Raw genomic sequence first — 16,411 nt, 5'->3', positions numbered from 1 at the left:
TTTAGAAAATTTTGCGCAGCATCTGTTTTTTGTGGACGAAACTCAACTCCCATATACTATTATGAATTCCAAGACTGTTCCGATTTCTTTAAAGAACCCAAAGAGGTGAAAAAGCATCCATTAAGAGTATTCAGTGGCTCGAAATCGTCGCCAAGCAGCATTTGAAAATTCAAGATGGTGACTTCCGGTTTCCAAAAAACAGCATGAGAGATCAAAAACCGGTAGTCGAAAATAAGAATGTCCGATATTGGAAATCAACCTATTGAAATTCAAGATGGCAACTTTTAATTTCTAGAAAATCGCTACCCAGAGGACGAAAATTGACCCCAACCGCATTTCTGAAATCCCAGATGAAAAACAGACTGAAATTACCATTCTAAGAATATTATTTTTTTTTGGCAGGGTGTAAGACATTGATTATTTAAAGTGATAATTGGCAATGAGATGTGAGGTATGACGTAATATTTAAGATTAGGGTTGTGCTAAATAAATGAGCAACGAAATAAAACAAGTGATTCTAAGTTTTAGAACCTTTTATCTATCGCAAGCAACGCCGGATGCGTTCATTTAGTTCTAAAACATTTATTAAACATTCAAAAAAATATAGGGTAAATGTACTAGTTTTTTGAGACACTTTCGTAAAATTTTGCGATTAAGTTAATATATCTTTTTTTTTTCTTTTCAATTGCGTTAATTATTTTGCAATCTTACAACAATAATTTTTTTCATCGTTGGGAATGTAACATGTTTCGTAATATTATATTTTGTAAAATTCAACTTTTTCTATTTTTACCATTATTTCAAGGTTTTGCTTTCTCATATACTTATTGGTTGTCGAGAGATTCATTTTACTCATTCTTTGTTCTCTGCCTTATTATTTTTTCGTGTTTATCAGTCTCATACTAATTTTGTTTTTATTTAATGTGGTTTTTACACACATTTTGAGACTTCATAAGATGTTTGTGCGAACGTTGTTTATTGTTCTGTGTTACACATACTTATTTTAATTTTTGCAGATTTTATTCAGTAACCTAAATAGGTTGAACTTACAACCTCCAGTCTGCAAACAAGTACTTTGGTCGTTTGAGTGCGGTCTTGCGCAATCGATTAATTTATACTTTCTAACAAAGCTGAATTTTTTCTCTACGAAATACTCTTCTAAACATAGAACAAGAATTCAACAGTGGTAAACTTGCTGCTCGATTTTTTATCAAGGTGTTAAAATAAATATATTGATCTCAAGTGTGAGCCTTGGGGATCACCCGAAGTGACTTGATAAAAACTAATAAAAACTTTTCGATTAGTTCTTTTGTTTCGCTGTGCAAAAACGTCGGAGTTCAAGCCGAATAGACGTCATTTGAGGAAAGTTTGTCGAAAAATTGTTAAAACTTATGGTTGATTATCGCATGAATGATAGAACTTATCGCGGATGGTTTCAACGCTACAAAAATGGTAACTTTGACGTAGAGAATATCGAAAGTTTGGAGCATTAGCGTTAAAAGAAAAACGACCACAATACCAGTAAAAACACGACAAAGTGATTATTTTTTCGATTATTGGAAAAGTTCTTCAGACATGTCATGCAAGGATTTTAGGTAAGATAAGATATTTTATTCAATTACGGCATCCCGCGACAAACGTTGGCCCATTAGTTGTACTTATACAAAGTTTTAAGATATGTTCTATAAGAGTGCTCATTATACCCCGTGGATGCTCATTATGCCCCAGTGGGGTGCTCATTGTGCCCCACACATCGACTGATTGCTAGTTATTGATGCATGAATCTAATTTGTGTTTTTCATTTTTACGATAAACTTCTCAATTTGTGAATAGTGTACCTTCAATTATAGATAGTTAATTAAAATTTTGCACTGAAGACAGCTTGAAATTTTTGTCGTTTTCCATGCTTAAATCAGCAACCAAGTTAGGGTGCTCATTATGCCCCTATTCCCCCTATCTGTTGAAAGAAATTTTCATTTTTCGGAACCTTTCGTTAATAAAAAAGATTTAAATCGATTCGAGTTTTAGTCTAGAATTATTATCATTATTCTTTTAATGACATTTTTTTTATACAATCTTACTATTTATTCTCTAAATGAACGTTTTTTTCAACTTTTCTTTGTGACAAAATGTCCAATTGGTCAAAAAAAGAGAGCGGGAGTGGGTTTTGTCAATGTCCACGATTGTTCACGTGAAGGGATTGGGGCTCTAACAAGACGATTTTTCTGTCCACATGGTATATGGACGGCCCCTTAAATAAAATAAAACCTATCGGTCCTATGTGCGGTGCGCACCTTGGGGAACACTCGATGTGGCTTGAATTGGGTATGCTTTTTTTAATTGAATTATTTTGCTAGCGTTCCATTAAGCACAATATGTGAAGATCCCTAGTGGTTGTACAACGCACAGTGGTCGAAAGCCGGAAAAAAACCTCGATTTTTCATGTCAATATTTTTTATGTTTCGCATTTTTTCCAAAGATTTTCAAAGTGTAAATGACCTTTTCCCAAAGTCCCATGACAATCGGTTGAGATATCAATTTTTAATCGCACTTTGAATGTTGCTATATTGAGCAATTTCGATGATTTTCATGTTTGAAATCATAATTTTTAGCTCAACTTCAAACACCTCTAACTCCCTCAGTTTTGATCCGATTTTGATTTGTTAAAATTTGTAAAATTTGTTACATTTTGAAGGGAAATTTATGTACTTTTTGGTTGATTTTCAAGACTTTCCAAAAATATAACCAATTTCTCAATCGAGGTAAAACACATTGCAGGGAAGCAAAAAAAAACATGTATTTCTAATTTCATTTCTACCGTACAATCTTGTAAAACAATTCGGAACGATAGAATAACCAACAATCAATGGAAAATTTATTGTACTTTTCAGATTTTTGGGTCCCGTTTTGCACATCGTTGCTCATAGGGAGATATTTTGAAAAATAACAACTAAGGAGACGGTGGTCAGTTGTAAAATATTCAGTTTCGTATATTTAAACAAATTGATTGACTGGGAAGTATACAAGTAGTTTTTTAGTAGTCTCAAGCATTTTTATATAGACATGTAAATCGGTTTAGTGCTACAAGATGTATGAAGAGAGGAAAAATTGAATAGATGAGAAAAGCTATATTTCTTTTATATTTCAAATGACGTCAAAATAAGCTACCGTACGATCTCATATTTTTCTCTAAAAGACCTTCAATTTGTTGCAAAAAGATCTTGAGTTGGTCAAACGGCCTAAAAGCTGCAAATTTTTCAAAATAAAATAAATTCAAATTGTAGATTTTTGGACAACCCTAATTCATAAAGGAGTACCCTAAGAACCAAACTAAACAATACGAGTCTAAGGTTTTTCGATGAAGAACAAGTAAGGGAACCACTCCGATATTCATCCTAGCACCTATGTTTTTCTCATCGCTTTTGTTTCGCTCTTCTCATCGCTTCTTCACTTACTGAACTGAATCGAGAGGTGAAATTAAAATTAATTTTATTTGAAAAAAAGAAAATTGTACAGTAAATTGGGCAAATAGGAGCAATGGAATAAATATAGGTATTGAGATGAATAAAAGAGCGGTTCCCTATTAAAATTTTAATCATAAATGGAGCAAAAAAAAATCTGATCATGAGAAATATATGTAATTTCCAGTCATTTAAAAAAGACTTAGGTTTTTTCCGACTTTTGTTCAGAGACCTGCCACTGTGCACCGGTCTGAGGCCAAACGAAATAGCTTCTCCTGTCTTGAGCAGCCGTTCCTCAGCAGATCGTGCATCTTCTTCCATCGCGCACATCCACGGAGTGCGAGGCCTAGCACGGAGTCGACGGCCTCTTTCTAGTTCTCTGCTGAATATAGTTCTGGCAGCTCTCGTCAGGTATTCTGGCTACATGTTCAGCCCACAGAAGCCTGTTCCGCTGTATTACCTTTTACTGTTCACAAAAATTGTTAATTTCGTTGTTCATCGAATTTTTTGTTAAAGTTCTATGAACACGTTTTAAAATTTCAGCAATGCTCTGAATAGTTTAATCGCTTAGTTTTTGGACTTTCTTCTCAGTTATCAAAAATTTTCAATTGCTTGTCTTCCAAATTAGTTGGATTTTGATATTTTTTTGATTTTTTGTATATTCAATTATCTAATAAGTTCCAATAATAACAGTAAACAAACTTTTGTATTAGAACCTGTATGATGTCCCAACCCGCCTTGATTTGGATGTTTCTGCTTCAAACAAATCTCAACACAAACATTGTGTTGCGGTGGAATTCGCTCAAGCACGTGTTCACCACTGTGTGCACTTGCATGATTGAAAGGTAAATGGTTTTTGCATGCTCTGTTCGCGAATCCGCGAACCACGACATATCACATCGTGCGCAACGGTCGGCTAGGCGGTCGGAGCGTTATGACGAGTACGGGGCAAGATGAAACGAACAATTGGGAAACGGTTGTATTCTGTAATCTAAACATGCTTACAAACAGATGTTGTGTGTAGTGCTGTACTAGTAATTTCTGTGATACATGAATATTCGAGCGTGTGGCGGGCAGCCGCAGCAGCAGCTTTCTGGAAGGCTGAAAGCAATTACAAAACAAGTTCTCTATATGGTAATCCGGAACCGCAGCAGGTAGAAATGCATGGAACCCGAAAGTGTGTGCTGTTTTATTTGTTTGCTTATTTATGAGTGCGAGAGTATGTGCACGGAAGGAGGGGAGTAACGAAATTGCGTCTTACGCCTCTTGACTTTGACTGAACGATTCATGATAATAGCAATTCAGTAGTAAACATGTTCACACACAATCGTTTTTTTTTTGTGAACCAACAGAGCGCTTAGTAAATTACAGGTGTGTGAGTAGGAAACAAATGGATGTAACATGGAAAATTGGCAATTGACATGCGAAGTCGGTGGATGCTATTAATTTTCTTACGAAGAAGAAAAAGTTTACATCTAAAAGTCATTCCAATCCGGTTCTCAGTGTGAACCTTCGCCGAGTAACACAGATCGAATGTACTTTACCGATCATAACGATCAACCATAAATTCGTGGCATCTGTTCTGCTCAATAAAACTCGCTCCATCTTGGTTCAGTTTTTGTTAAACTCTCGCGATCGAGACGTGCACTGCTCTGATGGCTTCCAGCGCGAGATTGCACCAGCAGCAACAACAACAACATCGAGTGCCGTCGCCGTCGACGGCGACAACGTTTTTTTACCATACAAACTAGCAGAACTACACCAAGCCCTGACATTGACATACCACCGGGCTGCCATATCAAGCCTCTCGCGACCTCTCGTACTTGCAGCAGCTAGCAGCGAAACGGATCCAATTTTTGTTTATCGCGCTTTTGTTGTTCCGCCGACCCCTCAATCAACCTCTCAACTCAACAACCGCGCTTTCCTTTCCTTTCGGGCGTGTTTGACTTAATGCATAAACAAGGTGTGTAAAACAATGAATTTTCAATGCCGTGACCCAAATTAAAATGCATTAAGCTTTGCAGAAAGTTGGTTGGTGGTTGGCTGTACCTGCGAGTGGAAGACAGGCATGGAAGACAAGGGTACGTACGGATCGGATATTCAAAACCACGAGCGGTGCACTAAGCAAAACACTTTTGTGGCCTTGCTGCGGTGTTGCGGCTTCTTACAGGGAAAATTAAAAACGACAACGTAATTTAAAAAAGTGGTTTGAATACAGCGCGCTGTTCCGCAATTTAGCAGTTTTCTTTGTGATCAGCAAAAACTTGTCAAACGGCGCTATCGACTAACAACCAGGTGTTTTGATTAGTGTTCGATTTTGCTCCTATCGCCTTCACACCTTCAATCTTCCTGATTCAGGTTCAGAATGCACAACATCATTATTCTTACCTTACCTTACCAAACAGTTCCAAGCCGTAGTGTGGCCTTTGCTGTACGTAAGAGTCGTCTCCATTCCACTCGGTCCATTGCTGCAGTTCGCCAGCTCTGCAGTCTGCGTAGGGTCCGCAGGTCGTCTTCCACCTGATCGATCCACCTTGCCCGCTGTGCACCTCTCCGTCTCGTCCCTGACGGATTGGTTTCAAGAACCATCTTTACCGGGCTGTCGTCTGACATCCAACATCATTATTCTGTGATGATATAAGTGTTTCCGTGAAAAGAAAAGTCTTCGTGTCATATGGAAAGGATTGCAGAGAAGCTTAGATATTTTCTCTTCCTACTTGCAAAGTGGAAAATTTCTCCTGATTAAAGCACTCAATTGTTTATTTTTTCTCATAAGCCTAGAGCTTCTAATCGCGTTATCAAATTGAATGGGGGTTATTTTGAGTTGGTCTAAAAAGGGTAATTACTTGAGACTGATTGAAAAATAAGGCAAATTGAATTCAATATATGAGATGCTTATATGTTCTCATTAAAATAAACTCCACATTTTGCTTCAGAGAAAAAACTTTTGATTTTCAAACAAATCTTTAAACCTTGAATGCTTTATACTGAAAGGATTCAGAATAAAATTCTAAATACGATTTTGATTGAAACCCCTTCTTGGTTTAGTTACAAATAACATAATTTTAAACTTATTCAAACTATAGCTGACAACGACTCTAAAACCAGAATACCTGTAGAAGTTTTTTAATAAGCCAATGTATTTTCCGGCAGATTTTTTTTTTTTTTGGAAAAAAACACGTCAACGTGGTCATCATCGTTACCCCCTACCCCTTTTTGGTGGACAAGCGTAGAAATTTGCGTACCCCCTACCCCTCCATACCCCTACATAATGTAAAGTGAATAAAATGATATTGAGGGCTGCAACCATATCATATAAAAGCTGTTGGGGCCACGCACAAATGTGTATAGTTCATTCGAAAAAAAAACAAAAGTTATATTTTCATTTTTAGAACCGAGTTAAACAAAACGATAAGAATGTGGTAGGCGCCACCCACAAATGGGTGTGGTTTATCTAGGAAATATCAAAAGTGTATGAAATCCTACGATTTGAAACCAACAGTAAAGATGTTGTTTGGGTCAGTCACTCGTGTGCGTGTTTTGGATAGTAAAATATACAAACTTCTATATAATGGCATAGGTAGTTCGAATTTAAGTAGCAAGCAATGCTATTGAAATCACAAGCGAAGCGTTCCGTGTAAAAAAAAATCGTGTTACTTTGGGAACCATGTAAAAAGGCGTGCAAAAATTTCGTGTACACTGTTCGTTCGCTAACTGGGCTGAGGGCTGACATTTGAAATATCGTGAAATATCGAGGGGGGTTTGGATGTAATGGCGCTAGGCAAAACTAAATCAGCGAAAATTTAAAAATGTTTTAAACAAATACACTAAAAATTCTGATTGATGAACAGAAAATGAGAAAAAATAAATTGTTGCCTTGCGTGTGCTTTATTCGCGCTAACCGTTGCCTGGAAACATGTTCTTTTCATTAAATATTTATTCGACCTGGAAACCAGTAGATGGATATCTAGTGGATCGCATATGTTATGACTACCAAACTGCCGGTAACCGCAAGTCAGTCCCATCTGTAAAAATATGAAATCGAGAAAACAGCTTCGAAAGATGTTTTAATCACGCTCAGTTATCATCTATTTAACTTGAATTATTTCAACAATATTCATGCTAAAGTATAGTTTGCATACTAGCCTGCAGTTATTACGTAGTAAAAACCACTGAAACCATTGATTTAATGATAAAAACCTTGAGTGTGACTGACTTGCCGTTACATTCTAAATCGAAGAGAAAAGTAACCGCAAGTTAGTCACATTGCCATGTTGGTGCTATAGTGCTTGTCGACGTGTTGTTATTCGTTGCCGTGGAAATCCGTCAATCCTTCTAGTTCGGAAGTGTATGTTCATGTGAACAGTTCCAAAAATGTCGATGTTGGAAAATCTCATGATGTACGGAACCGATGAAAGCTGAGGTGAGGATTCGGATGAGCTTTCTTCGGTTTCGTACATCATGAGGGACTGCAGTTGGTTCATACGACAACAAATGTCAAGATAATAATCAAAATCCGTTTGAGGTTCGAGCATTACCTTTAGCGATATCTTGGAACGGTTTCCTAGATTCTGATGGATGCTTTTTTGATACTGAAGATTTTCTGGAAGCGAACCAAGAAAAAAATGGACTTGAACTGATATTAGCAGGAAATTGTTGTATATAAATTCATCACCATTTCAAACTAAAAAGTAATCCCAATAATTGATAATTGTTACTAGATAACTTATTTTCATATAAACGGTCATATCGAACTTCTCTTCCCCACTACCCAATCCCCATCCATTTTATTTTTTTTAATTAGGACTGACTTTCGGTTGTTTTTCCTCTGGGACTGACTTGCGGTTACTTTCATAATGGGACAATTCGACTTGGTATTGATTTCCAATTTTGTTGAACAAACCACTATTTTTTATCGGTACATTTGAAAATACACTCAATGATAGGCCAAAATCCGATGCTAACTCAAAATTGACAAAATTACAGATGGGACTGACTTGCGGTTACCGGCAGCAAAATCCATTGAACTGTAAAAATCAATCTCAATTTACTATTCATCATGATGTATAAAGACATGGTGTAACGATATGTCAAAAGCAGAATCGGCCATATTGGAAAAAAAAATTGCCAGCCAGTAGGTTTGTTTATAAACAACTAGGGCATAAAAATTATCGCATCTCGAAATATATCATTTGGATGCATTTAAATTATAAAAATGGCAATGCTACATACCTTGCTACCAATATTCATTAATTTAAGAAACAATTTTTAACTTAAAACACCTGAATTTGCGGTATTCAATTGCCTAGTTAGTGAGGATATATCAACAAACACGAAAAAGTTATTCGCTGTTGCATAGTGATGCCTCGTCTCCAACCCTCCAAACTGAAAAAACGCTCCCTCACCCCGCGCCTAGTTTTTGGTCAAACCGTTACACCATGTTCTACTCATCATGCTATTCATGAGCCCCTATCTCGTTTTGACAGCAATATGACAAACGCAGATTTTTGACGTTCATCTGCTTTTTAACTGGGCTATAGCCCAGTTAGCGAACGCCCAGTTAAAAAGCAGCCCAGTTAAACAGCACCCAGTTAGCGAACAGTTACTGTATATAAAAACCGTTGAAAAAGAATCGGGTGTAATAGGAAATCATAACGATAAAGTGCCCAAACAATTATTTACAATTTTATGGGCGATAATTCAATCATGCCCTTGTGACTAAAATAGTTGAAAAGGTTGTTTACAAGATACGACCGCAAGGTTTATGTAGAATTACGACAGCCCGACTCATGTCAATCCATTACTTGCCCTGTTGAATAAAGATGAGGAGAAATTTTCTATCTGCTGGCTGTTATGGAATACTTAGTAGCTAAAAAAGTTCTGAAAATAATAGGAAATGCTTCCGAGATAACAATTTCTGCAAGCTCTGCAATAATCTAGCTTTTAAGTGCCACAAAATCATTTGATTGTGAGGACCAGTTGACATTTGCTACACGCACGTATTTGTATATTTTGTTGTCTATCTGCCAGCAGTTAGGGACAACTTAGTAGCTGATAAAGTTCTGAAAATTGTAAAAAATGAGATAACAATAGGGTGGTATCCAAAACACGACCTCATGACGCAGGACTACAATATTTTTCACGGTCACTAGCAGTGGCTAAACGGTTGAAAGCAAACGCGACAGATGCAACAACAAACACCATGCAAAATGTTCATGCAATCGTCGCCTGCTCTGCTCTGCTGCACTGAAATCTGTCGCTGCTCTATTCGAGCGAGTCGAGCCAGTTTCCAACCATCATGCTGCAATAATCGGGTTTTTTTTTCTTTTTTTTTTTCTCTGTGTGGACTCATCACTGCGACCAGAGACATTTTGATCTATTGTGATATTGTCCAGGTGTTTTCTGTACTCCGCACTTCATATTAATGGCAGTATCACTATTGAAGTGAATGATACGCTTTTGTTTTTTTTTTTTATTTATATCCGTGCTTGTGTGTGAGAGTTTACCCTTACATTTCAAGCTTACTGCTCTACTATACCGAACCTTTTTTCTATCCTACCAATATCGCCAAATTACAATTGCCTGAACTGAGGCTACACCTAACGTTCCTCTCTGGCCAGGTTTATTCTAAGAGGGACTTATTATGTCAAGAGGAAGGAGTCTTATCGAAACCTTGTTCCTCGTGCCAATATCGCCAATTACAATTCCCTGTAGAGGGTAAATATTTCTGAAATCAGTTTTATTATAAGAAGGACTTATTTTGTTAAGAGGAAGGAGTCTTATCGAACCTCGTTCCTCCTACCAACACCGCGTCACAATCACAATTCCCTGAAGAGGCACTTAATGCTTCACCTCTGGTCAGGTTTATTATAAGTAGGACTTATATTTTTGTCAAGAGGAAGGAGTCGTATCGAAACCTCGTTCCTCCAGCCAAGACCGCGTTATAATTACAATTCCTTGAAGAGAACTATCATACGTTACTCAGAACATTTTTTTTATAAGAGGGACTTTTTTGTTAGGATGAAAGTCAGCAAGGGTACTATAGAATTCACCTTGAAGGAAGGGTATGTAGTAGAGAGCCTTAGAATGAACCCATGTTAAAGTCCTTTGACAACCAAATGGCCTGATTCTACTAAGAATCGAACCCCTCTAATAATCGGTTATACATTGAAGACTAATTTTTTGCATGCTAGGGTTTTATACGTGACTACTAAGAGTTATAACTTCAAGTGGGCGTGCCGTTGTGCACTCAAGCGAGCAAAACAACAACAACGTCGTTGGAAACCGACTGCATTAAGCAGTGGACAATTTTGTAATGCTCTCGAGATTTTAATTTTTCAATTTGCGCCTTCATGTTGCCGGAGACATAAAAAATAGAAATAAAAGATCAAAATCAATTGCTTAGGAAAATCAAGCGTTTTGATAAAAATAAATTACATATAGTTTATGTAAGTACTATAACAAGAATAATATAAAAAAAAGTAACTAACAGCAGTTTTTCCGGCATTACACAAAATGCTCGTGTAAATTTCGATTCTACCACCACTACAACGACATCTCTTAGCATTGAACATTTCTTCTGGTGTCCCATTCAGAAGAAAATGCTATCGAAGAAACAGTCAACTATTTTTCCCAAGAAATCTTTCACCACAATCTTCTACACGGCTCAAGAGTCTACAACTTGTTCTGAACACCGCTACACCCACCGGCTTGCCTTCAAGGGAATTCTATCCGACAATGTTTCACGTACGTGGCAGTGATCGTTACTAAGTTAGACGCCAAGACTAGACTAGACGCATTTCAGCGGCCGGCACATTTTCCCACCCTCATTTGTGTGGTGTGTATTGCGAAACCGCAAGGGGCTTCTTCGTTGTCCGTCGGTTCTCTACAGACATACAAGTACCTACATACACACTGTTTCTGGGCAACCCCCCTCCTCCTAACCCTTACTGGGTTTTCATAACGTGCATGCCTTACACCTTTTATTCATACCGTTTTTTCTTTTTTTCCTCCGCAGAATTTCTTTCGCCTGCATCGGCTGCGAAAGCTTGGCCTCAGCGACAATGAGATCATGAAGCTACCGGCGGACATCCAGAACTTTGAGAATCTGGTCGAACTGGACGTCTCACGGAATGGTAAGTTATGTTTGTTGACCCATAAATTCTCGCCGGCGGCGTAGAGAGCACAAAATCTAAGCCCAGAGGCAGAGCAATGTGTTTATCGTCATCCGCGAGCAGTCAGGGTGGTGCAGCAAATGGATTGGGAATGGGGCGTTAAGTGTTTAAGCATCTGCTGCTGCTACTGTGGTCAACACCCCGGGAGACCCCTCGTCATCGCTGCCCCGACATTGATGGCAACCGCCAATCGTGATTAATTCAATTTAGTTACGCTTTCGGGAGGAGCGTGTGATTGATGGAGAGAAAAAGATTTGCTGCGTGTGTTTAGACCATAAATTGGCTCGGATGATAGGATCTCGCGTGTGGTCCCGTTGCAGCTATCTTTTTTTTTTGCTTTAATATTGTAATTTTATTTACAGCGAACAGTGCTGCTAGCTCTGCGAAAATTAATTGTAATTGAGGTGGCTTTCCGTTCCGTTTACTAGCTGGTTTTCGGCCCGCATTCCATCGCTTTTCCCAATCGCGCCCAGAGATCCGAATCACCCACGTAAATGATGAAAAATGCGAGATGAAGCCTGTCTGTGAAGTGTAGTTTTGGTGCCGTTCGGTTGCCGCTTGCTAGAAGCGATAAAAATTTGGGTAAAAAATAACAGAGCTTTTGTTTATCTCCGCTCGGCCGGCTTCGCTCTATGCAGCACCCCCGCATCCTGCGAACCCCCAGCTGTGCGTCAGACCAACAGAGAAAGAGAACACGAGTTCAAAAGCCGCGCGGCATTCGAGCAGAACTGAACTGTGTGGTTTAGAAAAGAACTAACTACTGCGGACCGCAACTGCCCTCCCTACGACCGCTTACCAGCGGAAGTGAAAGGCGAACCGTGTTGAAAGCAGAAAATAAAATAAATTATCTCTTTACGTTTCTCACCTCTATCGCGCGCTGACCTGACGCGGTCGTCGGTTCGGTCGAAGATGAGCAGAAGTCGTTCACCGGGTTTTGTGTAGAGTCGATGTTTTTCATCTGTTTTTTTTCGGATGCAGCAGGGCGATTGCATGGCTTCTAAGGGCAGCTCTAGGGTGAAAGATGTTACATATGGGAGCACTTGTCTGGCATATTCCGGGAGCTGGCAGAGCTCCCCTTCCCCCCTCTCATCCAATTGACGCGTTACTTCCGATCGTATGTTTGCTCTGACTTCCGATAAAATGACCCATATAGAACAGAGAGAGTTTGGTCATTTTTTTCTGCGATTGAGTGGTTTTAACATTGGGCAAGACATGATGCAGTCAAGTTTGCAACATCATCGGATAAGTAGAATTGTAACATTAAAATCCAGTCTTTTTTTTAACGAAAGTTTTCCAAAGTTCGTTTGTTCACCTAAAACAGTCTCTTTTCTCCTAAAAGTCCCTTTGGAATTTAGTAGTTGATTGTATTTGTCAATCTTTTCTTGTTTCCAGCAATTTTGCTATTTTTGTCATTCCGACCTTTAAGTTCATCTTGTTTTTATTCTTCAGCTGTTCCGACCTTTAAGTTCATCTTGTTTTTATTCGTTTCGTCGTTTAGAAGCGTTTTTTTTATTTGCAGCATTCAGAATTCAATTTGTGATTATATTTTTGTTTGATTGTATTTCTTAATCTTTTCTGGTTTTCAGCAATTTTGCGATTTTTGTCTTTCTGACCTTCAAGCTCATCTTGTTTTAATTCTCTTATTCGGTCGTTTCGTCGTTTAGAAGCGTATTTTTATTTGCAGCATTCAGAATTTGCGATTTTTTGTTTGATTGTTTTTAAATTTATGAGTCTTATTTTGCTGTTCTGAGTTCAATTAGATTTTAAAATATGCGCGTTTCAAGAACTTTGCTATTCTGAATTATATTCATTGTTTCTTCTCTCTAGTTGTAGAAGCGTTTTTGATGTTCACGTCTCTCAGGAACAGCGCTACAAACGAAAATGACAAAAACCGCATTTTCACTGTCTCAAGTTATAAAACGACCTGTGTGCGGTTTCAATTTTTAATGAAAATCCGGTCATTAAAAGAAATGAGATGTCCGATTTAATATCGAAACTTTTCGATTTAAGCCAATTCATTGCATGAAGTCGATGAACTATATAAGCATCTATGTTCTCAACCGCAAAAATTGCTAAAGCAACACAGCGTGTGCGAAATCACAGATATCTGGCAGGCCAATAATCACTGTCAACGGATTGGAGCTTAAAGTGAAAGTTTGTAGCAAGAAGTTCGGCTACATAGGAATGTAAAATCAAAATATAAAAACGGAAAAAGTGAAAAATATATCCAATTTCAAACACTAATAAGTTGGTTAGTTTTCAATAGATTTCCTTTATACTTGCAGCAATCAATTAGAAAATCAACTATGCTTGCGCCCAAATGCAGAAAATTTTAATCAGATGATTGACAATTGTCAAACCTCAGCTCGTAGTCGGCAGCGAGGATAAAAAATTTGCTTTTAGTTATTAAGATACTTTAGAAAGTAAGCTACCAGATATAATTGGCGCCGTTAAACATTGAATTGTATTTGTGCCGTGTCAAATAAACTATAGATGAAGAAAAAAAAAATTGTCAAACCTTGTTAAAACGCAAAATTCGACCTTTGATTGGTCGCGTCATACTTACTTTCCCAAGCACGATCGACAGAATTATATACCTAGTAAACAAGGAAGGTACTACAGTGGAGTTTCGATTTTTTATCACGGTCAAAAAACACTTTTCGGTAAATCTAGCGAAAGTTTGGATTTGAGGAAATAATGGAGGTTAGTATTCTTGGTTTGAATTCCATTGTATTTGACCTATACAAGAGCCTGCTTCTGCCTAAACCAGTCATGCTAGTTCTGGACATCAATTACGACAGTCCTTACTTAGCAACAGCAGCAGTATAAAATAAATGTGTGTAAAAAAATTAATAACCTTGATGAAAAATGATGATATAAAATGGTCTAGCGTAATCTTAGCTTCTATCATTCAAGGAATTATTGTAAAGGAGAAATTTGCTTCGAACTTATCACTTGTGGTCATTCTCGAATGAAACAATGCAAGTATTTTAACAAACAGCTGTAGTTCTACGTCAACTTTGTGGTCGTGGCTCTGCACACAACCGTTGTGTTTGTTTTTTCTGGTTTTGTTTTTTGAGGTCAATTTCATCAGTTTGCGTTTTGACCTTTTTGAGCATTTATTCGTCATTTTAAGCTCAGCTTGAGGAAATTTTCACCATTGTGAACTTAATTTGGGATCATTTTTTAAGTTGGGCTTTTGGAAGGCTTTTCTTTTTTTTTGTTTTATATTTAGTGTTTTTTTGTTTTTTCACTTTCCTAAGTTCAATTTAGGTTTAATCCTTCTTTGGTCTTTCCTGGCCTCGAGAGGCGATTTTTTTCCAATATGAATTCTTTTTTATTTTTTTAAAGCAGTTTTCTGTTTTAGAACGCAAAAATTTAGGATCATATTTTTATTTATTTTCTAGTCCTAAAAAGCGTTTTGCTGTTGTTTCGAGTTTAATTTGCTACTGTGTTCTTCGGTGACCTTTTTTAGTCTTGGAAAGTGTTCTTTCATCCCAATTCGTGTTATTCTATGGTATTTTCTGGTTATTAGAGGCGATATTTTGCTCTTTTGAGCATTGATGTCTCTTTCCTGAGATCATTTCCTTTTTGTTCTTTCTTTTCTTTGCTGGGTTAGCGTTTTTTGCTATTCAAAGCCCAATTTGAGACCTTTAATAACTTTTCTAGTTTTTGAAAGCGTTTTTCCGCGCTCTATTTGAAAAAAACTTTCTGGCCTTTACTGAAAAGCGTTGTTGAAAAGCGTTGTTTTCGGGCCTAAAATTCCATTATTTTGCCATTGCGTCTAATTTGTATATTTTGTAAGTACATTTTCGAATCTCTTTTATGTTCTTTCGCCTTTTTACGCTCAATTTGGGGTCGATTTTTCTTTCCCTTTCTCCACTCTCATCCCCTATCTCTCTTTCTCCTTCTCTCTGTTTCTCTCTCTCGCCCCTGTCTCTCCCCCTTTTTCTCCTCTCCCTTTTTTCTTTCTCTCTGTCTCTCTCTCTCTTCCTCTATTACATTCTCTCTGTATCTTTTTTTTCTCCCTATTTTTTCCTTTTCATTTCTCTTTTTCTCTTTTCTCTCTCTCCTCTCTTTTTTTCTCGCTCTCCTCCCCCCCCCTTTTCTCTCTCCCTCTCCCCTTTCTCTCTCTTTCTCTCTCTCTATCTCTCTCTATCTCTCTCCTCTTCTCTCTCTCTGCTTCTCTCTCCTCTCTCTCCTTTTTGCTTTTTCTTTCCGTTTTTTCTTTCTCTTTTTCTGTTCTTTTTTTCTTTTCTCTCTCTCTCTCTTCTCTTTCCCTCTCTTCTCTTTAACTCTTTATCTCTCTCTCTTTCTCTCTCTCTCTCTCTCTCTCTCTCTCTCTCTCTTTCGTCTGTCTCTCTCTTTGTCTCTCTTCCACTGTCTCCTTATCTCTCACTCTCCTTATATCTCTCTCTTTCTCTTTCTCTCATTTTCCCTTTCCTTATCTTTTTTCCTCGCTTGCTCTTTCTCTAGCTTACTCTTTCTCTCTCTTCCCTTTCTCTCTCTCCGCATCTCTCTCTCTCCCTTTTTCTCTCTCTTTCTCTCTCTCTCCTTCTCCTTTCTTTTCTCTATTTCTTTCGTTTTCTCTCTATCTCGCTCTCTTTCTCTCCTTTTTATTCTCTCTCCTTTTTTCTCTTTCTCTTTCTCTCTGCTTCTCCTTCTCTTTCTGGGAGCGTTATTCCATTTGTTTTTTTCACCATTTTAAGTTCAATTTGGAATCTATTTTTTTTAACTTATAGAATCACTAATTCTACTAACTTGAGCATGGTTGGA

At 37.7% G+C, this 16,411-nt stretch overlaps 1 protein-coding gene across 16 annotated transcripts in view; it reads left to right on the top strand.

Moving 5' to 3' along the window:
* LOC129718472 (protein lap4) overlaps window positions 1-16,411 on the top strand; it is a 107,020-nt gene that overhangs the window by 23,380 nt on the left and 67,229 nt on the right. For all 16 annotated transcript variants that reach the window (XM_055669265.1, XM_055669264.1, XM_055669278.1 and 13 more), the window contains exon 3: window positions 11,479-11,596. In XM_055669265.1, coding sequence (XP_055525240.1) covers window positions 11,479-11,596 — 118 coding nt within the window. The remainder of the gene's footprint in view (window positions 1-11,478; window positions 11,597-16,411) is intronic.

Source organism: Wyeomyia smithii, chromosome 1 (genome assembly GCF_029784165.1).
Source record: "Wyeomyia smithii strain HCP4-BCI-WySm-NY-G18 chromosome 1, ASM2978416v1, whole genome shotgun sequence".
In the NCBI taxonomy this organism is placed as follows: domain Eukaryota; kingdom Metazoa; phylum Arthropoda; class Insecta; order Diptera; family Culicidae; genus Wyeomyia; species Wyeomyia smithii.
This window is presented reverse-complemented; position numbering and strand designations above follow the sequence as displayed.